We start from the raw sequence: 27,646 nt of genomic DNA, 5'->3' as shown, positions 1-27,646 counted from the left end.
AGACACTGGGAGGGGGACTAGATGGAGAAAGGAGGCGTTAACAGGAGATAGGGGGGATGAAAGGAGGTAACGGTGCAAATAGGATCAAAGTACATTGTACACACGTGTAAAATTGTCCAAAGTGAATAATTAATTACGGTATAAGCTACAAGATCTAAAATTTTCCTTAAAGCTTGCAGCTTGGCGCTTTCGGTCCCATTTCGGGGGTTGTACAGCCATCAGCACCATCTACACCAGATCATCTCCAGGGCTTCCATGAAATAGTCACGTGGGCTGACTAAAGGGCTTAACAGGCAAGTCACTTGTCGCCAAGCCTGGGGGTTCTGAGTTCAGCTCCCAGAATCTACATTGTAGCAGGAGAGTACTGACTCTTACAAACCTTGCAGGACACCCACACCGTGGTAAACACACACACACACACGCACACACACATACACACACACATACACGCACACACACACAAATGTGCACGCATGCACACGCAAGCACCCCCACACACCCACACACATATACACACATACACACATACACGCGCGCACTCACGCATGCACGCATGTACCCACACACACACACTGAATGAAAACATTAGAAATGGTCATGGACTTGTTAGTGTTTTTCCTATTCACCCCCACTACCCGCTCCTGGCAACAGCTGTTATGTATATGGCATCTTAGATAAGTAGAATCACGTGATCTTCCACACCTGGCTCCTAACACTTCGTGTGATGTTTTCCAGGTTTATCTACATCCCAGCCCGCGTCAGTACTGAATTCCGTTTCACGCACCCACAAAGTTTTGAGCTGCTTCCAAGGTTCCCACCACTGTGAGGAGTGCTGCAAGACAAAGAAATGTTGAACACTGCCAGAGAAAGGTTGAAGAGAATTCCTATTTGTTGGTAGGGAGCGTATAATTTTTCTCTAATTTCTTCGTTGTTTATACTGCATTTTTAATTTTCTAAAAATAAACATGGTTTGTTTGAAAGAGAAGGAAAAGAGACTGTTCCCAGGGTGACCCGGTCAAAGTGAGGAACTCACACCTGCTATCCGGCCACAGCAGCAGGCTCTGAGCCTGGGCTTCTTGTCACCCCTGGGCACGGCTGCAGCATCACTAACATCTTCTAGTAATGTTGCTGGTGGCCATGCCATAGTCAGGAGAAGAGGGAAAGCATGGGGTGAATATGGTCGGGGTGCATGGTATACTTGAAAGAAATTGTCTTTATGAAACCCAGTATTACATAGAATGAAGACACACCAATAAGGTTTCTAATAAAACGTCTATAGCTTTGGGTAAGATACAATAAGATGTGTGCATGTGATATATTAAAAAAAAAGCACAGCATTTTGTATGACAACTAAAAAAGCATCAGAAAATGGAAAGGGTGAGAGTAACTCACACTTTGTGTATTCTGCCACAGCTGAAAACTAAGCAGGTTGGAAATGCTGACTTGCGGTCTGCCCAGAGAACCAGGGCTTAGAAGTGCGCATTTTCACAAGCCCTATCACGGGTGGGGGCCAGACCAGTGTGAGCTACACAGCAACACTGTGCTTATCTGGGGGGTCCTTCCAAGGCAGACCTCTCCAGGAACTGCAAGTTCGTGTGCTGGGGAGAGGCAAGGTGCAGGAGCTCCAGGACGACTACAGTGTGCTGGCCGGTTTTCGTCAACTTGACCCAAGCCTAGACATACTGGGAGGAGGAATGTTCGTTGAGAAGATGCCGCTATGATTGTGCCCTGTAAACAAGTCTGTAGGGTGCTGCTTTGACGGAGGATTGATGTGGGAAGGCTCAGCTCACTGTGGGCAGTGCTGGCCCTGGGAAATCCTCCTGGTTTATATAAGGAAGCAGGCTGAGCAAATGATGGGGAGCAAGCCAGGAAAGAGCACATGCCCACGGCTTTGGCTTCAGTTCCTGTCTCCAGGTTCCTGCCATGACTTCTCATAAGCATTGTACAGAGAAAGTACAGCTGGCAGATCATAGACAACCTCGATACTTCACGATGGGATTGACTGGGACATGTACGCTGAAATAACCCTCTTTCTCTCCAAGTTGCTTTTGGTCATGGTATTTATCCAAGCAATAGGGACCCTAAGTAAGATGGAGATTTGTACCAGGTCATGGGAATTCCTATGAAAGACAGATTTGTGATGGTATTTGAACTTGGGGCTAGAAAAGCTGTTGAATGTTTAGAACTCAAGCTCTGTAGAAGCTTGGAAGAAAAGAATGTTGGGAGAGATGCAGAAGATGGAGGCCTGGCTCATAAAGTTTCAGAAATAAGTGAAGACTGTGAGGACCATTTGATATATATATATATATATATATATATATATATATATATATATATATATTGGTTTTTCGAGACAGGGTTTCTCTGTGGCTTTGGAGCCTGTCCTGGAACTAGCTCTGTAGACCAGGCTGGTCTCGAACTCACAGAGATCTGCCTGCCTCTGCCTCCCTAGTGCTGGGATTAAAGGCGTGCGCCAGCATCGCCCGGCTCCATTTGATATTTTGAATTCAGAATTTGTGTCTGGTCAGCTGGTCCTGAAGAGTCCGTGTGATTTGGAAGAGTCCAGCAATGTTGAAGATCATAAGTCTGGGGATATTTCCTCGGACTCAGCACACAGAAACTGTGACCCTGGGGGCCAAGGTTGCATCTCATGTTAGCAGCCAAACTGTGTAATATGTGAGAGTTATCCAAGGGGTACTGGTTTTGAAACCATAAAAGAGTCATGAGGAATAGCTAAGACTTGACCCTGTCGCGTGCCATGAGAGGCCATTGAGAAGGTGCAGACTCAGTGGCAGTGGAAGCATCAGTATCAAAGGAGGTGTGGGAAGAAAGTGAGGCCTGACACCAGGGAGCAAAGTTAGAGTCCCTGAAGAGAGGCCAGGAGAGGCTATGGGTGAAGATGCAGCCCAACTGCTGTGCAAATCCCAACATTTTGGAGAGGCCAATACCATGGACGGCCACCAAGGACAGCAACAGCCGTGGCGGGGTGCCCACCTGAGCCACAGGAGTCATGGTGTGATAGAGGGCAGAGTTGGAGGAGCGCCACTGGGGAGCCCTTTGGGGCCCACGGGATTATGACTGGGTCCCAGATGTGAGGAGCTGAACTTTTTGCACCACCAAACCTCGGTTTTGCTTTGCTTTGATTGTGATTGTGCCCTAGATTCTTCCCTCTCGGAATATGAAATTATGCAACTTGTTTATTTTAAATTTTATTGGATACCACAGTTAAGATATTTCGGACTGTTAGAGAGACTTTGTAATTTTAGAGAAGCTTTGAACTTTGAAGAGACATTTTTTGGCAAGACCAGCTATCGACACCAAGGAACGCCATCAGTGATTTAGTTCCAGATGCTGAGATTCTATCACAAGAACATAAACAACACGAATAACCAAAGAAGCGTGTCTCCTCAAGAAATCAAACACCCCACCATAACATTCCCTTGGCTGATGTACAAGACAGTGATTTTAAAATTTCAGTTATAGGTGTCCCTAGAAATAAATCCACATTATCTATGGAAAACGGATGTGTGATGGTGGGAAAAGGTCTCACAACAAATAGTGTTGGAAAGTTGTATTTTTACACACCAGAGGATAAATTTAGACTCATACCTCACACCCTTTACAAAACTAACTCAAATGGAATCAGACCTAAAGTTAAGAGCTAAAACTATAAATCTCTTCGAAGAAAGAGGAAAAGGAGGCTAAATCTCCATTGGGCTTGAGAGTGCACATTTGAATGACACCAAAATATGAGCAACAAAAGAAAACAGACAAATGATTTCATTATGTTAAAAAATGTGCATAAAAGCACAATCAAGGAGCCGGGCGATGGTGGCGCACGCCTTTAATCCCAGCACTCGGGAGGCAGAGGCAGGCGGATCTCTGTGAGTTCGAGACCAGCCTGGTCTACAGAGCTAGTTCCAGGACAGGCTCCAAAGCCACAGAGAAACCCTGTCTCGAAAAACCAAAAAAAAAAAAAACCAAAAAGCACAATCAAGGATATCCTATAGAAAGGGAGAAAAGATTGACAGATTGTGTATCTGGTGAGGGTCTAGTTTCTAGGCTGTATGAGGTTCCTTGCCACTCAACAACAGAAGTACAAGTCATCTGAAAAGAAGCAAAGGGAGGTACCAAACCTTTTGGTTGCAGAACTTAGCAGTATCAAACTGGTACTGACTTTAAAACCTTCTCCCGGCCCGCTAGTTTTTACAGGGCTGGAAGGTGCTATGCATGCCCATGGGGGAGAAAAGATTTGTCCTACCCAGCGCTGGACCATGTGACAATATCAACCTGCCAGGCAAGACATGCCCACTGGGGCAAGAGTAGCATGGAGATTCCGGGGACAACCAACTTCTTTCTGGCCAGAACTTCACTCCAGAGGAGAGAAGTTACGCCAGATACAAAGGTAAACGTGGTCAAAAATTGAGGGTTTTGGTAGTCAGAGGTCCCAAGGGGAAACCTATTACAAACATGTTAAATTGTCTCATACCATTTACATTTATATATCTATATCTAATTCTCCGTTTGTGTGTGTGTGTGTGTGTGTGTGTGTGTGTGTGTGTGTGTGTCAATGCTGCCTTCCACCTTGGCCAGAGCAGCTCCTTTCTTTCTGTAGGGGGAGTAAGGCAGACTCATAACTGGTCCAAGTACTGAGAATAAGTGATTTCTGGATTGCTCAGCACTAAATGGGACATCGAAATCAACCTGCCCCACAGCACAAGGTGCAGGGAACATTTAGAAAGAGGAACAGGAAGAATGTAAGAGCAGGAAAATGGGCAGGAGTGAGGTAAAATGCTGTCCTCTGGATGTGGTGTGCTAGTCGCTCTTATGGACTCCCTGAAATTATCTGCTATGTCGGGATCTGCACGAGGCCAGGCCAAGAAGGTCAGTCAGCATTCTAGAAGGCAGCACTAAGTAAACTCAGTGTGGGAAAAGGGAAGGGAGGGAGGGAAGGAGGGAGGGAGGAAGGGAGGGAGAGATAAAGAGATTTTGGGTTGAGTATGATCAAGACATAGTGTACACATGTCTGAAATTATCAGAGAATAATTGATATATTCTAAAAGAAAAATCAGCAAAGGACTTTTTAATAGGCAGTTCTCCCTGGAAGATGCGCAGTAGCCAACAAACACCTGAAAAGTTGTTCAGCATCACAAATCACTAGGGAAACAGAAACAGAAATCAAAGCCACAATACGGTGCCTTCACTATTGCCTCATGCCCCCAACAGAAAGCCAAGCCAGCTGGCACCCACTTGTCATCATGGTGCTGGGGAGGCAGAGACACAAAGATCCCTGCAGCTCTCCTGTCGGTCTTAACATATTCTACATACCCATGCATTACATTACAGTCATTAACAAATGGAGGGAAAATGGCTTCATGGGCTGTCTTCCCTGAACCCAGCTTTCCTGCCCCACGCCAGAGGATCTGCCTGCCCTGGTGCTGTTATCAGGAGGAGGCCCTCTGATAGGAATGCAGTCAATTTCAAGGACATCAAGCATTGACCAACCCCAGGGGGAGGGGCAGGCACAGGGGACAGATGAACTCTGCTGTGTTCATCTGTGACCTATGACCTGTGCTTGCCATAGTCACAGAGAGGAAACTTGGTGGGGTGGCAACCCATAAGGAAGGGGACATAAGAAACACAGGAGGCCCAGCTGCTGGGGAGAGCCTGGAACTGCACCTGTTCTTAAGTGACCCCTAGCACTGTAAACACACACACACATACACACACACTCCACGCACGCACACACACTTACACACACATTTGGATGCCAACTAAATTTCTGAATTCTGGAAAATAGTGAGTTAACAGTAATATACACTTTCTGCGGGAGCCTGGGAGAATTGCCCCTGACTACAAAGTGTCTGGGTCATGGACCATCGGCTTCCTGTGCCAGGGGGGTTTTCTAGCACCGTTATCTCAGTTGCCCACTGCCCAGTCCAACAGAGCCAGTGAAAGCAGGATCAGCAGGCCAGGTCCCTAGCCAGGTCACCATGGCAATGTGTCTCTAGTTCAGCATGCCTTTGTTGTTGTTTTTCCTTGAGACAATCTCACTGTGTAGCCCGGTTGATGACTCCTCCTTACCCAGCCTTTTAGGTGTTGGCATCACAGGTATGTGCTGCCACAGTGGGCAGGTTACTATCTTCTTAATGGAAGTGTTTAGATGGTGAATTCCTTTAGGTTCCAGAAGATAGAGGTGGATGGGATCCATTGAGCTTCCAGTGGGGGCTTCCAGTTTCCTGGCCCAGGCTCCAATCAATTCTCTCCGTCTCTGTCTCTCTGTCTGTCAATCTGACTGTCTCTCTCCAAAATATCTTGGAAAAAATTTAACCAATGTGTAAAAAGAGTTTTTCAAAACCACCTAGTGTCCCTGAGTAAGAGACTTTTGGCTTGTTGGAGAATCTATTTTTGCTCAGTTTAGCCTGGGGATGACAAGCGACCTCAAATGTCTGGGGCCATCTCATTTATTGCACTGCTTACAAACTTAGAAGTCAGAGCGAGTCAAATCAAGTTCTAGATTTCTAGAAAATAATAATCCGGCAAACAACAATCACAGCAAACACATGCGACATGAATTGGCATTTCCAGTGACATTTTCTTATTTCTAAAATAACAGCAAGAAAGTGGCCAGCTCGCGCTACAAATATAACTATAAAATACCACACAAAACACTGCCAGAGAGAAGCCGTCCCCAGTCAAACCTGTCTTCCCCATGGGGAGAGCCTGGCCTTAGTCCTGTCGCTGCACCAAATCCAGACAAATGGGTGCGCGTCTGTCCTCTCTCCCCTTCATTCTCAATGCCTGCACCAGATCAAGGCGAGTACACGCCGTGCACACTGCTATTCTCCCCACTGATTAGGTAGATTTTTTATGGTTTAAAAACATGCATAATTTGATTTAAAGAAGTTGCTATGTGCGGCAGCGGGGGAGGGGGACCTGGAGAGATGGCTCAATGGTTAGGAGCACTGACTGCTCTTCCAGAGGACTTGCGTTCAATTCCTAGCACCCGCATGTCAGCTCACAACGGACTTGAACTTCAGAATCCAACACCCCTAACACAGATAGGCATACGGGCAAGAGACCAGTGTACACGAAATAAAAAAAAATTCATTTAAAAAAAGAAATTGTTACAGAAACTAACAGAAGTGGGGGAAAAAAAAGGAGAGACATACAGAAGAACAAATGAGCAGGTCTTCCCAAAGCCTCCATGCTACCATGACAACTGGTCACGTTTCCACGTGCTCACTCCTGCCTTTTTTTCTAAAGATACATTAGACATGTGGTTAGACACGGGCAGTACAAATCTCAAGGCTATGACTGCTCTGAGCATGTAGAAGTGTCTCATAATGTTTCATATGAACAGACCAGGATTTGTGTCCGCCCTGTTACTGGACAACCCTGGGTCGCAGTGTGGCACACAATATTAGGTGAATGTCCTCTTACCCTCAGGACAGATTCCTCCACGTGGGATTGCTGGCCTTGTCATGTGCTGTTGAACATGTCTACAGTCCAGTCCACACTTCTGTTGTGAAGGATCAACGAGAGGCCTAGGGCCTCCACCATATTTCCCCCAAGCCTAACTAAACTTTAGCAGCCCCACGCTTCTGTGGGGAAGACTTCTAAGTACACACTCACCCTGTGAACTCAGGTGATTTGGAGTTTTTGAGGAAGATGTCTGTTTCCCCAAAGGAAAGGGGTGAGGTAGAAACTGAGAGAGGGTGGGTGCCACTCAGCCCTGGAACTTCCCAGCAAATCCGAGGCACCTGCATGGAGAAACTGCCACCCAGGGACACTCTGAGTATTAGCCGCTCCTTGACCCGACAGACCCTCTCTTCCGTCAACCAAACTGTCAATCAGCTTGAGCCTCTGGGAACCCAGGCAGAGTCTGGATCCAGTACTCACTCCCAGGCAGCCCTGAGGCCACCTTTGCAGAGAGAAGCAAGGGGCCAAAAGCCAAGCTCCGCTCCTGGCTTACCTGCCTCAGCCGCCAAGCAGGAAGGGTTCAACCTGGTCTCCTCCAGCCTCTTCCTTGGCCCAGGCAGGAAACTGGGTGAGGGGGGCTCACTCTTTAAGAAGAGCAGCCCACATGAAGAGCATGTGAGTGTCCCCATGCCCAGGCCTCATGATCCCTGCGAGACAACGGCCCCATGACCTGGCTTCCAGGCTGCTCAGCGTGGCATGCACAGAGAGCCAGCTCCCTTTGAAGTGGTCCCCCCACCTCCCCTGACCCAGCCAGGCCTTCTGTGCTACAAATGTCAGCCCACTTTGCATAATTGAGACAATTGGACCTAATCATTCTTTCAGAAGCCCCATGTCAGGCGGCCAGTGGCCCCGCCCTCATGAGCCAGGAAGGGGAGCCACATGCTTCTCATTACTGCTGCGCCTTTTCAAGTTGCTCAGGGCTGGGCCAGAGGTTGAGATGAATCCAAGGCAAATGCTGGGTGAGTCCCACATGACTTCCAGGCCCACGTGAGGCTTCTAATCCTCTCTGTCTCTACCCTGCCAGCAATCTGCCTGACTGGGGTCACAGTCACCCCCAGGCCACCGCAATGAGAGCTCTTTGGATTTGCTGTAACAACACGTCTGCACATGTGCCCCAGCCTCTGGTTTGCTTTCCCTGCCTGGGGAAAGCCAGTCCTGAAAGGCTCCTTGACATCCCCTGGGTTGGGCTGCTCTTCACCATGGGTCTGGGAGGCTCCTTGGAGCAGACCCCTCTCTGATTTACCATGAATGTGTGTCGTAGGCAGCTGGGATGCCTGAACAGGTTCCCACTTGCAGAAGAGGACACTGCGGGTAGCTGACTTTCCCAAAAACACATGACGCGGTGCAGGCCTGGCTGCTCACTCCAGGTTGTACTATTCACAGGAGAACCCTGAGAATGGGAAAGACGGAATGGGTAGACCTCCCTAGAGCCAGCAAACTGCAAAAAATCATGGCAGGAGTTGGACAAGGTATCCAGGGGCACCGGGAGTCTGAATTCCCCCAGAGGATGCAGCTGGGGTCCCAGTCAGGCCAGGAACTGGGGAAAGTCTGCTATTTCCGTTACTTGATTTCTTTCATCTCTGGGTCCACCAAAGGTTGGCACCTGTTATGCTAACAGGCAGGGATTGTGTACCAGTGCTCAACTTCCCAGGTGGTGAGCTGGGTAGACACCTGGGATGGCAGGCTCATACCACAGCAGCCCTGAAGATGCCATATCATCTTTAGCTGACGTATGATACTCAACACAATGTAAATGCTATATGTAAATAGTTATGGTCAATACAGATGAAGGGGTTTTTGGCACAGTCTGACCTGAACTTGGTTGAATCCCTCCAGAAAAGTGAGAGGAAGCTCTTCATCCAGATATGCAAGAACGGGAAGGCAGAAAGGGAGAGAACCTTTCTCTCAAGAAAGCTGGGCCGGGCGGTGGTGGCGCACGCCTTTAATCCCAGCACTCGGGAGGCAGAGGCAGGCGGATCTCTGTGAGTTCGAGACCAGCCTGGTCTACAGAGCTAGTTCCAGGACAGGCTCCAAAGCCACAGAGAAACCCTGTCTCGAAAAAACAAAAAAAAAAAAAGAGAGAGAGAGAGAGAGAAAGCTAGCGGGCTTTAACGTGTGGGGGTAATTGGGTAGGGGGTCCGGGGGGCACATTAGGCAAAGCTGCTGTAATCGGAAGCTGTGGGGCATCAGAGAACTGAACGGGACCACAGTTCCCAGGTCAGGACAGACAAAGGAAGGAGATGATGAGATGATGTTGAAGATGGAGGGAGGACTGAGGCAGACTGGAAAAGTAAGTACCACACACTCAGTCAGAATTGCCAAGGTCAAGTGGGCCCTGTCCCGGGAGCCCTGATCCAATCCATTTCCTTTACGTCTTACTTGAGGTAAGACATACCAGTGAGACCGCGCCTGGGATTGGCAGCAGGGGCAGGCTTCCGTAGCTCTTACTTTGAAACCTATTTTACGCATTTAAATCGGGGGAGCATTACCCTCCCACGACTCAGCTAAAGATTAGAAAGCCTAGGGTGGAAGATGAAAATGACCGCTTAATTGGAAAGTCACACGACGCCTGTGTGAAGAGAGGAAGTTAGGCGTAACTTTAAGATCTTTGACTTCGTTATAAAAGGTCATGAAGAGTCACAAGGTGTAATTATGAACGACTAGATGAGGCAAAGACCAAGAGGTTGACCCATGCCATTGATTGCCTTGAACTTTAGCTGTTTCTCCAGGGACTGAATAAGTAAAAATGTTTTTTTTTCCCCCAGTTTAGGGAGAGTAAGATCTTCAGAAATTAGGAATTCAGGCCTTGGGAATTCCTCTCTCTGTCTGAAGGGCAGACAGGTCTTTCCAGGGAGTGGACTAGTTCAGCTAGGCAGCAAGGGTGAGCCCACAGCAACTGCTGGGCATTCTGCAGAGGACTCCAGGCCTATGGATAATTTAGTACCACCGCAGCCTTCCCCAGGAACACAGCCCTCCACACAGCTCTAGACTGGCAGGAGCGGCGTTAACTCTTCTGCCTGGCGAAGCAGGTTCCAGACAGGAAGAACCCAAGAGCAGATCTCGAGTGGGCCGTGCTTCCTTCTCAGCTCCTACGGGCTTTCTTTTTTCCCCTTTCTCTCTCTTTGCTTCCTTCCTTGCATCTCAGAGGCCGTGTTGTTATGCGGCTCTGGAGAACAAACACATGGGTGCGAAGGACCGCCAAGCACTAGATACGCGTAGGTCTGCAGGGTCATCTCTACAATGATGCAATGATGATGGCCGTAGTGGCCGCAGCAAATGAGGACCCTGGGCTGCGGCTCTGTTGATGTCTCACAAGGGTTCGTGAGCCCAGAACAGGCGTGCTCAAGTGGGCACGCCCTGAGCTCTCCTACAACAGCAGGGAGCAGCTGGAGCTTCTGGATGGTCCCTGGAGAAAGCCTTAGAGATGGCCCACCATGTCCCCAACATCTCATCAATCCTCCCCCGCCCCCCCCCCCCCCTGGCTGGAGTCCCAGCGTCACTGTGCTGGAAGCCAACAGACCCGGAGTGGCTGACTACCCTCTGCTGGGACCCAGGGAGGGCTTTCAAACATTGTGACTCATTCGTCTTCAGCCACTTGGGGCGGTGGCGAACCTCCCAGAATGTGGGTCTCCTTACAGGCCAGTCAATGTGGCCCTTTCCTCTTTCAAGATGTCTGTGTTCCTGAGGAGAAATCTGAACAAGGGACCAGAGTAAGAACTTGTTTTGCCCAGGCCTGGCTGCAAACTTGTTTGGTTTGCAGGAGTTCCCTAGGAGGCAGTCGTGCCTCCTCACGGGCTGGGAGAAAGATGCTCCAGGTGCGAAAGATTGGCATCCTGGGGGGGCGGAGCGCGCATGCTCCCAGACAAGCCATGACTTCCGTTCCTTGCTTTGTGCGTAAGTAGGAGCACTCAGAACCCGTCAAGAGGGGCTTGTTCCGGTCACAACTTTTTCGAGTAATACGTCATCACTCCTAAAATATGGATTTTTATTGCAACTTGGGGGATAATAACCTTTGAAGAAAATATGAACCTGTGTTAGTCAGGGTCCTCTAGAGCTTGTCGGCAGCTTGTCCCGAGTTCCCTGGGCCTTGGAAGCCTCGTTTAGCAGAGTGTTCTCCTTTCCACAGTGCATGGCTCCTTCTTCCCCAGAGACAGAGTTGCCTTTCCTAGTGACTAAGATAAAAGGAGAGAAATCCCTAACTCAGAAATGATCCCTCCTAAAGGATCCAAGGACTGGCATTCTCAAAACTAGCCTCGTCAGATCTGGGGTCTTTTCAAAAGCCCTCTCTGTGTGAACAGAATTTAGGTGAGACTTAGTGTAGATTTTCCTCTTGAGGCTCATAATATATATGCACTGAGGACTCTCTCACCCAGTGAGGAAATTTCTTTACTTCTGGAAAGCTCAGCCCCTTCCTAAACATGACTGCAACTTCTCTTGTTCTGAAATCCTTGTCAGGCCCAACATGCCCCGAGAAAGAACTTAGGAAGCTTCACTCCTCAGGCTTCGTAGCTTTCCAGCCAGAGCTGACCTAAGTAAAGACCATAAGGCAAAAGAATGAGCAATTTAAAGAAATATGTAGGCTGGAAATCTGGCGCATCTGTAAGACGGATACTATTCAGCTCTGTGGGAAAGTTAAATCACAAAATTTGCAGGAGAATGAATGAACATTATATGAATGTATATTAAATGAGGCCATTCAATCTCAGAAAAAAACTGAATATGTTCGCTCCCATATGTGGATCCTGGCCTATACTGCAGACGTGCACATAAGCAAACAGATGTATGTGTAGGTGTAATATAACATACATTGAAGAACAAGAACGGATACCATCAGGCAATGAGGAAGACCAGGACTCAGGTAAAGAACACGTGAGCTGTGGCAGTGTATATGATTTTAATGCTTTTTCCAGTTTTAACTGTGTCATGGAATTTTAATTTCTTATGGTAGATATATGCATTAAAAATATAATTGAGGCAACCTTGCCAAAAGCAATCTACAGATTCAACGCACTGCCCATCAAAATCCCAGCAAAATTCTTCAAAGACCTCGAAAGAACAGTACTCAACTTCATGTGGAAAAACAAAAAAAAAAAAACAAAAACAGGATAGCCAAAACAATCCTGTACAATACAAGAACTTCTGGAGGCATCACAATCCCTGACTTCAAACTCTACTATAGAGCTACAATACTGAAAAACAGCCTGGTGTTGGTATAAGAACAGACAGGAGGACCAATGGAACCGAGTAGAAGACCCAGATATCAATCCACACATCTTCACACACCTGATCTTTGATAAAGAAGCAAAAAAAATACCAAATGGAAAAAAGAAAGCATATTTAACAAGTGGTGATGGCATAACTGAACATAACATGTAGAAGAATGAAAATAGATCCATATCTGTCAATCTGTAGAAGAATGAAAATAGATCCATATCTATCACCATACACAAAACTCAAGTCCAAATGGATCAAAGACCTCAACATAAAGCCAGCCACACTGAACCTCATAGAAGAGAAAGTGGGAAGTACACTTGAACGCATTGGCACAGGAGACCACTTCCTAAATAGAACCCCAGCAGCACAGACACTGAGAGAAACAATTAATAAATGGGACCTCCTGAAACTGAAAAGCTTCTGTAAAGCAAAGGACATGGTCAACAAGACAAAATGACAGCCTACAGAATGGGAAAAGATCTTCACTAACTCCTCATCAGACAGAGGTCTGATCTTCAAAATATACAAAGAACTCAAGAAATTGGACACCAAAAGATCACATAATCCAATAAAAAAAATGGAGTACAGACCTAAACAGAGAACTCTCAACAGAGGAATCTAAAATGGCTGAAAGACACTTAAGGAAATGTTTGACATCCTTAGTCATCAGAGAAATGCAAATCAAAACAACTTTGAGATTCCATCTTACACCTGAAAGAATGGCCAAGATTAAAAACACTGATGACAACTTATGCTGGAGAGGTTGTGGTGGAAAGGGAACTCTTCTGCATTGCTGGTGGGAATGCAAGCTGGTACAACCTCTCTGGATGTCAGTATGATGATTTCTCAGAAAGTTAGGAAACAACCTTCCTCAAGACCCAGTAATACCACTTTTGGGTATAGATCCAAAGGATGCTCAATCGTGCCACAAGGACATGTGCTCAACTATGTTCATAGCAGCTTTGTTTGTCATAACCAGAACCTGGAAACAACCTAAATGCCCCTCAACTGAAGAATAGATAAGGAAAATGTGGTACATTGACACAATGGAGTACTACGCAACAGAAAAAAATGACGACAGCTTGAATTTTGCAGGAAAATGGATGGAGCTAGAAAACATTACTTTTAGTGAGGTAACCCAGACCCAGAAAGACAATTATCATATGTACTCACTCATAGGTGGTTTTTACACATAAAGCAAAGAAAGCCAGCCTACAGACCACAATCCCAGAGAACTTAGACAACAATGAGGACACTAAGAGAGACTTATATAGATCTAATTAATATACATGGAAAGTAGAAAAAGACAAGATCTTCTGAGTAAATTGGGAGCATGGGGACCTTGAGGGAGGATTGAAGGGGGGAGGGAAGAGGCAGGAAGGGGAGCAGAGAAAAATGTAGAGCTCAATAAATGTCAATAAAACATGTATAATTTTATATATATATAATTGAGAGCCAGACAGTGGTGGTGCACACCTTTAATTCCAGCACTTGGGAGGCAGAGGCAGTAGGATATCTGTGAGTTCAAGGCCAGTCTGGTCTACAAGAGCTAGTTCCAGGACAGGCTCCAAAGCTACAGAGAAACTCAATATATATATATATATATATATATATATATATATATATATATATATATATAATTATACACACACACAATTGATAGTGAAAGCGTAAAATCCAAAGAGAAGCTCCATGACTTCAAAACGGCTGTTTCAACTGTGTAGATGTTTGTTAAGACATACACACCTTGGGGTCTTTATTTGCAAATTCTTTACAACAAAGTGATTTTTTTTTAAAGGTCATTCACCAATAAACATGTTACCATGGAAGGGGGAAATCCCATGGGCCTACTATAAGCAAAGAACTACAGACAACTAAGGGATGCTGGGAGTGAAAGTCTTCCCCAGGGATTAGACCAGTAATTGGGTATTAAGTACCAACTGGTTGGCCCTAAAATCGGGTCCATACAAGTAACATTAAACGGACTGAGCAGATGGTATTTACATATTACGCATATGTATATACATGTCACAGTAATGGAGAAAAGAGGGCATGAATTTGAATGGAAGCAAGTGGGTGGGGTTGAAAGAAGGAAAAAGGGGGAAATCATGTGATTATGTTTTAATTTTTAAATATATAAAAAGCTGGGGATGGAGCGATGGCTCAGTAGTCAAGAGCACTGACTGCTCTTCCAGAGAACCTGGGTTCATTCCCAGCATCCACATGGAGTTCACAATGGTCTGTAACTCCGGTTCCAGGGGATCTGGTACACACACACACACACACACACACACACACACAGACACACACACAGGCAAAACACTAATGCACATAAAATCAATCTTTACTATATATAAATTCATTATTCTTACAAAAATAAAGAGGAAAGATTGAATTCACCAAGGTGTTTCAAGCACGTACACCTCATCAAGCAGAGGAGAAACATTTTCATTTTCTCTGCACCTTACAAATGCATCGTCACCACCCTCAGAGCTGCAGAAGCTGGTGGGAAGGATTCAAGCACCCACAGTTCTCCAGTGGAGAAATTGAAAGATTTGCCCGTGCTGAGCAGGTGTGTGAATGCCCCAGGCTGAGGCCCCGAGTCTTCCTACTCTCCTTGGGTTTCCGCCTTGATGATGGCAGAGGGCACACAGCAAAGCACAGCTCACACCCCTCCTTGGAAGTCATCACTTGTCTATTTCTGGGTCTATCATGTGGAGACCTCCTGAGGGCAGCTTCCATCTGGCTGCAGTTCGGAACTGTGCAAGGCCTGCCTATCTCCAGGAAAGTCTCTCTCTGTCTGTCTGTACCCCACCACCCGTGTGTGTGTGTGTGTGTGTGTGTGTGCATGAGTGTGCATGTGCGCATGCGTGTGTGTGTGTGTGTGTGTGTGTGTGTGCATGTGCGCATGCGTGTGTGTGTGTGTATGTGTTTGCTAGGAATCAAAACCAGGGCAAGTGCTCTCCCACTGAGTTGTGTACCTAACCTACAAAAATCCTCTTACGGACTGAATTTCTGGGTAAGTCAAGATTCTGAGCAGAAAGACTCAGGCAAGGGAATTCTGAATGACAGCCAACGGTTCCGCAAGAAAAAGGAGGTGCGGCGGTTGTGGGGAGGAAACTGACAAGGGGCAGAGCTTTGGGACAGCTGAGGACAGACAGGCAGCTGGAGCATCTCAGGATAGCTTCAGTTTTACGTCATCCCTGAGCCTACACAACAGCTAAACCTCCTACAGCTGCCTGTCGCGGGGCAAGGGCAGTCTAGTGAGGACGAGGCAAGTGAGGCGGAACTGTGTGACCGTGGCGGGTCCCCGGGGGAGAGAGAAGAAGATGATGTGTAGCTGTGTCCTTTGGATTGAAATGCCACTCTCTGGTGTGCTGGGAAGCAAGGCCTACCCAACTCACCAGAAGTCCCATCTCAGAGGCTCTCCCTGAAGTTTCACGAGCAGTAAACCATTTCTGAGAGAGAGGAGACTCTTGGCAGTTGTGGTGGTGGTGGTGGGGGGGGGGCATCTGCAAACTGTGCTACAACTGTAGTAATACATCTTTTTGCATTGTCTGACTCACCTGTACTTCTGCAAGTAACCCCAATAAAGTCAATGGCTCACCAGGCTGGAACTGGCTGGAATCACTACTCTGGCCTGTTGTTCCCACCTCTATCTGAGGAAGCTACAGTTGTCTTCCCAGGAGGCCATGCTCGCAGGTGGGCCTCAGAACTCCTTGGAATAACTAACACTTGTAGAACGAAAGAGCTCAAATATCAGGAATCTTGGTCTCCCAAAACACAAGCTAACACGGTTTAAATGCCGCAAGAGAGTTATTTCTACAGGGGCCACAATGGCTCGTGGGGTGCATGCCAGAAATCCATCCCATTCCTAGAAGGGAAGAAGGGCAGGATTCTCTGTCTTGGAACCATGAAGTCGCCTGTGCTGGCTGGTCTCACGTCAACTTGACACAAGCTGAAGTCACTTGAGAGGAGGGGACCTCAGTTGAGAAAATGGCCTCCATGAGAATGCACTGTAAGGAAGCCTGTAGGGCATTTTCTTAATTAGTGGTTGATGTGGGCCCACCCTGTTGTGGGTGGGATCACCCAGGGCTGGTGGTTCTGGGTGCTGTAAGACAGTCGAATGAGCAAGCCATGATGGGCAAGTCAGTAGGCAGCAGTCCTGGGGGCCTCTGTAGTTGCTCTTGCCCTAGGCTCCTACACTGTTTGAGTTCCTGCCCTAAAGGCCTTCACAGATGAACAGTGATAGAGAAATGTCTTTGAAGTCAACCCTTTACTTCCAGAGTTGTTTTGGTCCTGCTGTTTCACAGCAATGGAAACCCTAAGACACAACCCATTGCTCAAAACTCACTGCAAGTGGGCTCTGGGCTAAGGATGGCCAAGGGCATCTTCATGGGCAGGGGGACTGTGCTGTCACGTGGGGTCCTATAGGAAACGCCCTGAATTCGGGTTCCTACTCTACTGCCATCTTGAAATGTTTGAAAAAAAAATTAAGACAAGAAGGTGTGCCTATTATTTTGCACTGTGACCAACAAATGTTAAGACAGATCTCCAATAGATGTTCCCCCAGTGAAGTGCCAAAGGCTTGCATGCTGTCAGAGTGGCAACTGCCTCTGGGGCTTGCCAGGTAGAGATGACTCCAAAGAGGGACTTAGCCACCTCTGTCACAAGCAAGTTTCATCCTTCTGAGTGCCTCATGCACCTTGGCTAACTGGCTGAGTTGCCTTCCACTGTGGGTCAGTTTAGGGGACTCCCAGAGCTTGGGGTATCTCTTGCCATGGAGTCTTGAGGAGGGTTAGGGACCCTTGAGCTGCTGTTGCTCTGGCAACAGTACCAACTTTTGCTAACTGCTCAGCCAGTCCATCTACCTTTCCCTGCTGGTGAGCCAGGCGCTACCAGCTCAGCGCTCTGCTGCCCCCTGCTGGTTGTTTTCAGAAACCTGAGCCCTAGCTGTCCTTTGCTTTCCATAAAAGTAATTTATCAAATTGCTGCTTTTTTTTTTCAGTCAAAATACTGAGCTGCACAAATGTCAGTTAGAAACTCGCCCAGACCAATCTCGTTAGTCATAGGAGTTTTAGAAGTAGGAGCGAAAACCTTTTATGAAGGATAATCTGAAAATACATTTCGTGTGTGCTAAAGAGAGCCCCCAGAAGCCAGAGAGCTGTGGTGGCTCTGGGGGCACGTGACACACGGCCCATGGCTTAGAAAACTCCGGAGAGTATGATGGGACACCCATAAGCCTCCTGGACAGAGGTCTTTTCACAGGCTCTGTGGCCTCTTAGAACCTGTGTGGTTTTGGCAACCCAGCCCCTTCTCCTCCATGTCCAGGCATGAGGCCTGGACTTCAGCAAGGGTGCCCTTGGGGGTACAGTTATTCCTAAGTACCCGAGTCACTGGTTACAGGGCTCCCAGATCTGTCAAATCTGCAAGTGCTCAGGTCCCTTATACAAGACAATGTTGTATGAGCATAGAACCTATGTGGATTCTTGAGACATACCTGGATGACATAGACTACCTACAAGAGCACACATGTTCTGTGTACATATTGAGAGAAAATATGGATATATGTATTTTGGGGATGCTGGGGCTTGAACCCAGGTCTTTTCACATACTAAGTCACTGAGCTACACTCTAAGCCCTAAATAGCACGCAGATCATGTTATCCTCTATTAGTTAGGAGATAGTGATAAGAAAAAAAGTCTGTTTAAATCCGTGGATTCAAAGCTGAGGACATAAAGGGCTCACGACACATGAGTGTTCTTCTATGTGGGTCAGGAAATAAGTCTTTTCTAGAGCTGAGGGGCTGCCTGGGTGCTAGGCCAGTCTTGGGATCCAGTAATTGAAGGAACCTGCCTCCTGCCCTGCCTGGCATTTGGCCTTTTCCACCGACAGCTGTTTGCCTGGCCAGGACGAGGAGATGAGATGGGCCAGAGCAGCGAGATGTAGGTACAGATTGTTGATTGTTGCAGCATTCGGTGCATAGCTAGTGTAGAGCATAGCGGGTGGGGATTGGTCTAGGGACTTTATCTAAGGTCCAAGGAGGGGGAATTGGGGTCGGTGAGCTGGGGTCCTAGGACTGGAAACACTTTTGCCCCTGGATGCTTTGACACCTTCACCATCAGCCTCAGCCCTGTCTCCCCTTGTCTCTCTCTGGGCTACCCATGAGCGCCATTCTTCCTTCTTCACTGAAATGGCTCCCAAATCCCAGCAGAACAAAGTCATGCTGGTAGCTGGGCTCAGCGGCCAGGCCTGCTTTTCCAGGATCAAAGTCTTATTGACAGCCATTAATCACATGTAAGCAGATATTCCTCGGGCATCAGGCACCAGCAGATGCTATACGGCTGCCTGGGCCATTAGGAAGATTATGCCCAGGCCCGGCCAGCACCCAGCACCCGTTGTCTGGGGAGGTGGGACTGAGCTCTTGATCCTTAAGCAGGGGACCAGCACGTGTGCTTCCTTCCTGCCCTCCCTGTAACAACCCCTAGATCTCTCTGCTAAAGGAGCTCGTCTCCCAACGCACAGGCTATGCCCACCTCAGACCACATCGTTCTAGCTTGATGCCCAGCCACACTGGCAGCCTGGGAAAGCAGAGCTTCTGCCTTACTCCATACTAGAGGCCCTGCCAGGCCCAAAGCAAGTGGTTGCCCCTGTGGGTGCCCGAGTAGGAAAGGCTGAGTCTAAACCAGGAAAAGCAGGTAGGAATTTAACCAGGTACCAGGGCAAAGGGGAACGGAAAGGGAGGGCCTTACAGATCAACAGTCACACACATGTCCCCCTGCATCGTGGGCTGGCCACTTGGAGCAGGCTTGTTGGGGACACACCACTGCCCAGTCTAAAGTGACCTCATGGCAAAGGCTCACTGTTTCGGTGCTCCAGTTCCAGTTCCACACCAGGCAGGTGTGGCCCATGTCCCTTATTGAGCACCCAAAATGTCCTACCAGTGGACTATAGAGGGCATTGGCTGCCCACAGAAGGAAGTCCCCTTAGTAGTTCCAGTGGCCAATTAAGCTTTTGCTAATAACCATGACAACGGATAGTCAAAAGCACATTTGTTTCAGGGGGCTCAGGACAATATTAGACTCTGTAGAAACACACGCGTGGAGAACAAGAGAGTCCCCTTCTTCATGGGGACCTCTCAGGTGTGGGAAATAATCACAGGAACGGCTGATTCAGAGTTTATGGCTAGAGGAATGAACGAACGGTACAGTAGCTGGCTGCGATGAGGCCGCTGGGGAGAGGGGCTCGCTGGTACTTAGGCCCCTCTTAGGCCAGCCTGTAGGAGCAGTTGGAAGTTCATGTGGTTGGATGCTAATGATGAGCGTGGCCAAGGAAGGCTGTGTTGGACCTAGCAGGGCAGGGGTATGCCTAGCCATGTTCACGGTGCCCCTCATTTCTGATCCCCATTTTCCTCAAAATGGCTTTGGCCGCTTCGAAGAATCTTATAAAGCACAGAGAAGAAGCCGCGGAGATGGTTCAGTGAGCAAGGGGCTTCCGACACAAGCATGAAGACCTGATTTTGGACGCTAAGAGCCCCTGTACCATCTAGTGTGGTGGTGTGAAACCGGAATCTCAGTGCTTCTGTAGAGAGATGGGAAATGGAGACAGGAGAATCTCTAGAAGCCCGACACACAATATCCAGCAGCAAACTACGAAAGACCCCGCCTCAAACACGGTGAAGATGTGAGGACCGGCAGGTAAGCTGATCTCTCATGGGTACTATGGTACAAGGGCATACACTCACATGCACATGCACACACACACACATGCACGCACTCACGCACACACTCATTCACGCACACACGGTGGGTAAAAATAAAACACAGGAAAGCATAAAAAAAATGTCCTGATGGGTTTCAAGACTCTTAGGAGACCAGATACGCCTCTTTAGAAGGACTATTTTGAGCGAGTTATTTTGGAAAACCGTGGACAAAAGCAACTCTTTGAGAATGGAGCAGAAGTGCCCTTTCCAGAAGGAAAATGCTCATCTCTGAAAGGGTCTCGGTGCTTGGCATGGCTTCTCCTCACTAGAAAGCAAAGGTCACTCTATGTCCTAAGAGATTCTCCTAGATGAGGCTGGAGAAATGGCTCACCAGATAAGAGCACATACTGTTCTTGTAGAGAGCCTGAGTTTCGTTCCTAGCACCCATGAAGGGTGGCTCTCACAGGAGACCCAGAATTGTCTTCTGGCTTCTGAGAGCACCTGCATTCATGTGAATAGCCCTCTCCCCAACACACACACACACACACACCCCTGCAGAATAAGCCCTATCCTGTTTGCACAGGCCTTTGCCCACACCCTTTTTTCTGTCTTTATTCAAGAGCTGTATGTACGCCGGAGGTAGAGAAAAAGATTCTGAAGACGTGCAAGCCTCTCTGCATTTTCTCCCGTGTATATGGCAAGTGGTCGTGCCATTAAACATCTGTTCCAGCTACTTGTGCTAATCTGCCTTTTGCTGCAGGGAGTCTCAGTGTGGAGAATGTAAGAAAAAAAATCGACTCTCCTCCCCCAAATCCTAGGTTAGAAACACTGCCAAGACCCCTGGATGCGTGTGCAATCCCCTCCCCCGCAACACACACACAGTAGCGCATGCTCCCTCAAGCAGAGAACTCTATAAGTAATATACCACCAAAGCTAATTACTGGTTTCTCGGGAGAAGGAAGAAAGCTCAAAGGCTTTTTTTTTTAAATATACCTCAAAGTATCGTGATATGCATAATAGAGATACACAATTTTTATTTGCCAGTTTAAGATTAAAAAATAAGACTGGAGAGATGGTTCGGTGCAAACATGAGGACCTGAGTTCAAATCCCAGAACCCACATTTATAAAGCTGGTTGTGATAGTGCATGTGTGTAGTCCCAGCATTCCTACAGTGAGACGGGAGGTGGAGACAGGGGAATTCTTGCAAGCTAGGGGGCCAGATAGCCTGTCTGTCACACACTGTGTGGGAGGTGCGGAGCGACACCTGGGGCTGTCCTCCGACTTCCACACGCGCTAGCTACTACACTCGTACATGTAGGGAAAATGTAATACACATGTGTCACACAGAAAGAGAGAGAGAATAAAAAAAATAAGCCTTGAAAGCACTTAAGAACCTGCTGCTCTTAAGAACCAAGGGCATAGGTGAATAAAATCACAGAAATGCAAACCAGAGAGAATATGAATGATGTGGGACAGTAATGAAGTTGAAGAACTAAGGTGTGTTTCGTTTTGTCTTAGCCAAGACCACCAGGCACTGCCAATGAATTCCTTGTGCATACAGTATCAGAGAGATGGGAAGGGTGTGGCCACTCCTTCCTTGGAGAGGAAGGGGCTCTGCTTCCTTTGGATGGGTGGTGAAGTGGGAAGAGCCACCCGAGCTCCCCGGTGTCCCCAAGGCAGCAGGAGGCATAGGTGGCCTGTGATCCCACTGCCTCTAACAACAGCGTCTGCTGTGCTTCTGCACACAGGATCTTTTGTCTTTGGCCTGAAATACACACTGTAGGCTGCTTTCAGCCTTCGGTGCTCATGGGGGCATTTCCTCCAGCTGTGTGCCCAGTGTCCGCCTGAACCACTCATGGCTCAAGTCTAGCTGCTTCTGAAGAGGACCACCATGCTATCTCAAAACTTGCTCAAAAGTTAAATCCCAAGTTGCTCTTTCCCTGAGAACTTTCTTTACTCTTGGGCCAAGGTTCTATCAAAGGGCAAAGTCAACTGCAGATGAAGCCTGCATCGTGGCCCAGAGAATCAGCAGGTACTGGGGCACCTTTTCCCTTCACACATCCCTCCTATTCATCTCGATCCCCTGTGTCCCAAGTCCCCTCCAACTCTCTAGCCTGTGGACCGGCTGTTCCCGCGAGCCAGGTGCTCTTCCTGTGGAGGTCAGTCAGCATGGCTCAGCTCCCTTCCTCAGCCTTGCGGCTTTTGCACAGTGTACACCCTACCCTGATGTATACGGGCCCCTCTCTGGTCCCACTTCACAGCACTTTCTTAGCACAGCCGACTCCCTGGGAAGTCCACCCCTGGAGGGTCTGCTGCTGTTTTCTGACTGGACATTCTAGACTCCCACCTCCAAAAAAGGCGGCTGTGGCTGACGTGTGTTTGTGGGAGAAAGGAGGCGTGCGCATTTATCAAAGAGCAGCCTTTGTCCAAACACCACAATAGATTTGCAGAGAAAAGCAACAAAGAACAAAGCCACAAAGAGCTCCCTCCCTACGAATGTTTTTTGTGCTCGTTTGGGGTTTTGCTTTTCAGTTGGTACTGCAAACATTAAATCGATACTCCTAACAAGGGTAGCCTAGTGACATAAGGCAGGTGGGAACTGAAGACATCTTCAGTGATGGACGCAGGAAAGTCCACCTTATCGATGAGGAAATTAAGCCCGGAGAAGTTGAATAACTTTTCTGTAATCACACAGCAAAATCCTTAGCTGGAGTCCTGCAGGCAAGGGTGGCCAGAGCCTTGACATGAAAGCTCTATCCATGGAATGTCATTGCAACCTAGATTCACCAAAGCCCCGTCTCAGCTCTGCCTGGGAAGTACCCCTTGGGGATGTGAGCAGGTGCCAGACCCCACAGATGCTGGGAAGGCCCGGCTAGAAGCTGGCCTTGGAACTGCTCTGCCTATTCCCAAATCCCAGAGGCAAAGAATGAGAGAAGACAGGGTGGAACCAGAAGCCTGGGGGGAGGGCCCCTGCCAGGCTGCGACCGACTCTGAAAGACAGGGTTGCAGAAGTGTGGGGTGCAGTTGCAAGCGCATCTATGGCCAAGCGGGGGAGCAGCGAGGGACATCTGCTGGCTTTAACGTGGGGTAGGAGAAAAAGGGGGATTTTAGAGGTCCCTGAGAGCCACCGGGATCATCCTGATCTCTAAAGTGTCATGCCTGGCTCTGCCCTGAGGAAATGGCACGACAGCTCAGAGAAGGGTGCCTTGTGTTCTCTGCCTCCACACGCTGGGCTTGCTGCCTCCTGAATCTCAGGGCCTCTGAGCAGAGACTCACAGATACTCTGCAGCTGAGCTGGGTCCTGTGCTTCGACAACCCGCCTCTGCCTCACGGTCGACAGATGTTGGTTCTGAAATTCCCCAAAAATTTCCTTTTGGGGAATGTTGACAGTTTCATAGTAAGTTTGGATGGCAACATCTTTTTCTTCCGTTTGTCTTTCAGGAACGCTTTGATGTCCTCTGCTTGGTGCATCCTCTAGGCCAGTGTTTCTCTGTCTTGGGGTTGCGACCCCAGATATTTCCAGTATGATTCATAACAGTAGCAAAATTACACTCATGAAGTAGAAATGAAATAATTTTAGGGCTGGGGTCACCACAACATGAGGAACTGTATGAAATAAGGGTTATAGTGTCCGGAAGACTGAACCACTGTTCCAGGCAGTGCTGGCTAGTGGGAGGGGCAGCCTGTTCTGTGCTGTGTGCTACTGGAGCTCACCTCAGCTCGTCCTCCAGAGCCAACTCTCCTGTTCCCTGCACCCTAACAGGATGCTTCCTAGCCTGGGCTCACCCATTCCCTGCACCCTAATGGAATGCTTCCTAGCCTGGGCTCACCCATTCCCTGCACCCTAATGGAATGCTTCCTAGCCTGGGCTCACCCATTCCCTGTATCCTAACAGGATGCTTCCTAGCCTGGGCTCACCCATTCCCTGCACCCTAATGGAATGCTTCCTAGCCTGGGCTCCACCAAGGGTCATGTGACCCTCACAAAGGCAAGGGCTTCTTTCAGGAACTCTGCTGAAGTGCAGGTTTCATTCCTCAAGACTTAGCAGAGCCTTCAATGCCCCAATGCGCACTGTGGGGCTCTCCCAGTGTGCACACTCCATGGCTTGGAGCTGAAGTCGTGTTCCCAGGATGCACTGGACTTAGGCTGGGATGGGGTTTCTGTGACATGCTGAACAGGGGGATACCTCAGGCAGGAGGGTTGCTTTGAGTTCAAGACCAGCCTGGACTACAGAGTAAGACTCCTACATCGTTGGGGAAAAAAGAAAAAAAAAAGATCCTAAGAACCATTCTTGGTCTTCATTTTCCCTTCTGTGCTCTCATCCACGGCCTGAGGAGCGTCATAAAAAAGCCTGGGGCAAACGGAGTGCTGAGCCGTTAACTAGGTCAGGTGCAGGCAGGGAGGGTCTGGGGAGTTCAGGTTTGGAGGTGGTGGGAAGTACAGGCCATGGGACCCAGGGTCTCCCTCCCACAGGCAGCTCACGGGCTCTGCTACTGAACCACACTGCCAGCGCAGGCAAGAGGTCACCTTCAGTTGTCTTGGGATGAGATCACCTTGGAAAGGGGAGGGGCATCCTCTTCTTAAATGTGAAGTAAAATTGGGTGCTTAGTCCTGGGGGGAGTCGGACTGGGGGGAGGAAAGAGATGGCAGGAGAGGGTGTGCAGGAGGGGGAAAGGAAGAGGGAAATGAGGGGGAGGGAGTGGAAAGAGAAAGGTGCTAGTTTTCAATGTTGACCAAACTCCAAGTGCTTCTTCCCTGAGCTGAGTTCCCCCACGCCCAGACTCCACACCAGGCAGAGGGCGGTCAGAAACATGGGATCCCAGAACAGCACAGCCTGCTTCCTTCCAGCGGCTCTTATCAGTTAGCACGAGCAGCTGTGTTCTGGGAAGGAGGCCCTGCAGCACTATGTGGGTGCAGTGGCGTAGCTAGTGCGTAGCTAGTGGCGGGCGGGTGAATGTCGTGTTCCTGCCAAGTGTGGTAGTAGATCTGCGAATGCTAATTTACAAGACACTGTGGGCGTGCTGGCTCCGGAGGAAGAATGGTGACTCTCACAGGCCTGGGAGGACGGAGAGATGTACCACCCCCCACCCGCCCACCAAGAGCCCTTGGGGGTGGATCTTCTCTATTCTTCAAACTGGGAAAACGCCTTAACTATTTAAAAGAATAGTTTCCTATTTTCTGTGTGTGTTTTCAGGCTCCTGGCTGGATGCATACCCAGCTGTTGACATGCAGGGAGACCACAACCTGGCCAGCTCCTGAGTGATGATTGATGGTCCACAGGGCATTCACCTGGCTCACATTGCTGCCCTGGCTTCTATTCCCAACACTGACCACAGCACTGGCTGGCACGCCAGTGTTCAGAACAAGCTACTTGGGGAAAGCGCTCTTCTGCTCATACCCTCTCCTTCCTGTCCCTCTCCTTCTGGAGGAGAAGTGTCTTAGAAGGAACAGGATCAGCACCACCCCTACCACCCGTGCATTCAACAAGTGTTCAGGAGCCTCTGCCTTCTGGCTTGGGCTCTATCTGAGGTCTGTTGAATGTAAGATGACCTATTCAGGCCACCAAGTGTGGGAAGAGTATATTCATGGGAATAGCCAGACCTTTCCCTGGTCCAAGTAAGGATGTTGATGAATGGCTAACAGTAGCGTAAACCATACAGAGCTTCCTAGTCCCAGATGACTTCATGGACACACCCTCAAAAGGCTGTTCCTCTGCAGAGACCATCTACCGCGATCAGCTGAGCAGCCTCCTTGTCCATACTGTATATAATAAACACAGATTAGCTGACCAAACACACCGAGTACCCAAGCTGCTGGTGTGCCTCCTTCTGAGGCCATGGCCCACAGGATCCCAGCTTTACAGTTACTTGTGTCTGGTTTTCTTCATCTCTAGTCACTCTCAGACAGGTTTCCAGTGCCCAGTTGCACCGGTCACGGTAACCTGGATCCAAAGGACCCTTTCTTGAAGTCCAAGGTGCCTAGGGACACTCACTCCTGGGCTAGTGTGTAGTCACCTTGGACAACAGACGAATGAGCCTAACAGACACAATAGGGGACTTCCATACAGCCTGCTCTGAGGTCACAGAGCCCAGGCCCAGCTCAGGACACTCAGGACACCCTTCCCCCAGCTAGAAGCACCACTACACAACTTCCTCTGGTGTGCTCCATTCCCTGAGGGTAAGGCTCACACAGCGGGCATCAATTATCCCCAAGTCTCCTCGGTAATTTTATGAACCTTCAAACAGAACAAAGCAGGGGGCAAGGGGGCCACACAGGAGCCCTTAGTGGTGCTCTGTGGTGTAGACAAAGGATGTCATGGGGACACTGCCCAAAGGTAGCTGTGCAGCATTCTGAGTGAGAGAATGGAGACAAAGGGCGTGGGACAGAGACAGGAAATGTGGGGTCCACCTCCTAAGAAGGGAGGTTGATGTGGAAGACAGTATATGCATACAATATACACACCCTACACACACACACACACACACACACACACAACATACACATGTAACACATATACACTCAACACACACACACCTGGAAGGCAAGAGTTCACTGGAGCAACACTCACACAGAACAGAGACCCACGTCCCTCTACCCCGCTGCCCATCAGCCCTTGGGCATCAAGCCAACTTGACTCACCTTCTGGGACCCCGAAGTGGAGCTCTTGAGTGAGCCACGCTTGAAGGAGCTGCTCATTTTCCTGAGGGACCCCATGGGTGCCCCTCTGCATTCCCTGCGAGGCCCAGCCTCACATGGGAATCCCCGATGGGCTGAGACAAGAGACACACGGCTCTTTATAACCAGGCTAGGCACGTGGGGGACTCGGGAGGAGCTGGGCTGCTTCCCATCCTCCTGCTGGACTCCCACCTGGTGCCCAGAGTCTAGATGGCTTCTGTAACATCTGTAATCAGCTTTAATCCACCGTCCCTCCTCCCTGCGCCCCTGCATGGTTTTTAGGAGAGAGATTTAGCAAATGGGAATTGGATGTGAAATCTACTTTGAGAAAGTGGTGGCTGAACTGGGGTGGGGGGCACATGGTGAAGATTTGGGGATCCTCCAGCACTGGTGTCCAAGGCCCCTTGCTGGACTATAACTTAGTTAAGGTTTTCATTGCAGGGAAAACACATGATTAAAAGCAAGTTGGGGAGGAAAGGATTTATGTCAGCTTCTAACTCTTAGGTCACACTCCATCACTCAGGGAAGTCAGAGCAGGTACTCAAGGTAGAAACCTGGAGGCAGAGACTGAA

General features: G+C 48.7%; 1 protein-coding gene across 3 annotated transcripts in view; it reads right to left on the bottom strand.

The window, feature by feature from the left end:
- The window catches only part of Trpm1 (transient receptor potential cation channel subfamily M member 1), a 99,617-nt gene extending 72,504 nt beyond the window's left edge, over positions 1 to 27,113 (bottom strand). For 2 of the 3 annotated variants that reach the window (XM_075953299.1, XM_075953300.1), the window contains exon 1: positions 27,039 to 27,113. In XM_075953299.1, coding sequence (XP_075809414.1) covers positions 27,039 to 27,113 — 75 coding nt within the window. Of the gene's footprint in view, positions 1 to 7,975; positions 8,263 to 27,038 lie in introns of those variants that run through there. The other variant, XM_075953301.1, reaches the window with a different exon arrangement.
- Between the last annotated feature and the right edge of the window lie 533 nt (positions 27,114 to 27,646).

Source organism: Microtus pennsylvanicus, chromosome 18 (assembly GCF_037038515.1).
Source record: "Microtus pennsylvanicus isolate mMicPen1 chromosome 18, mMicPen1.hap1, whole genome shotgun sequence".
Lineage (NCBI taxonomy): Eukaryota > Metazoa > Chordata > Mammalia > Rodentia > Cricetidae > Microtus > Microtus pennsylvanicus.
The sequence above is the reverse complement of the archived record's forward strand: the minus strand, read 5'-3'. Positions and strand labels throughout refer to the sequence as shown.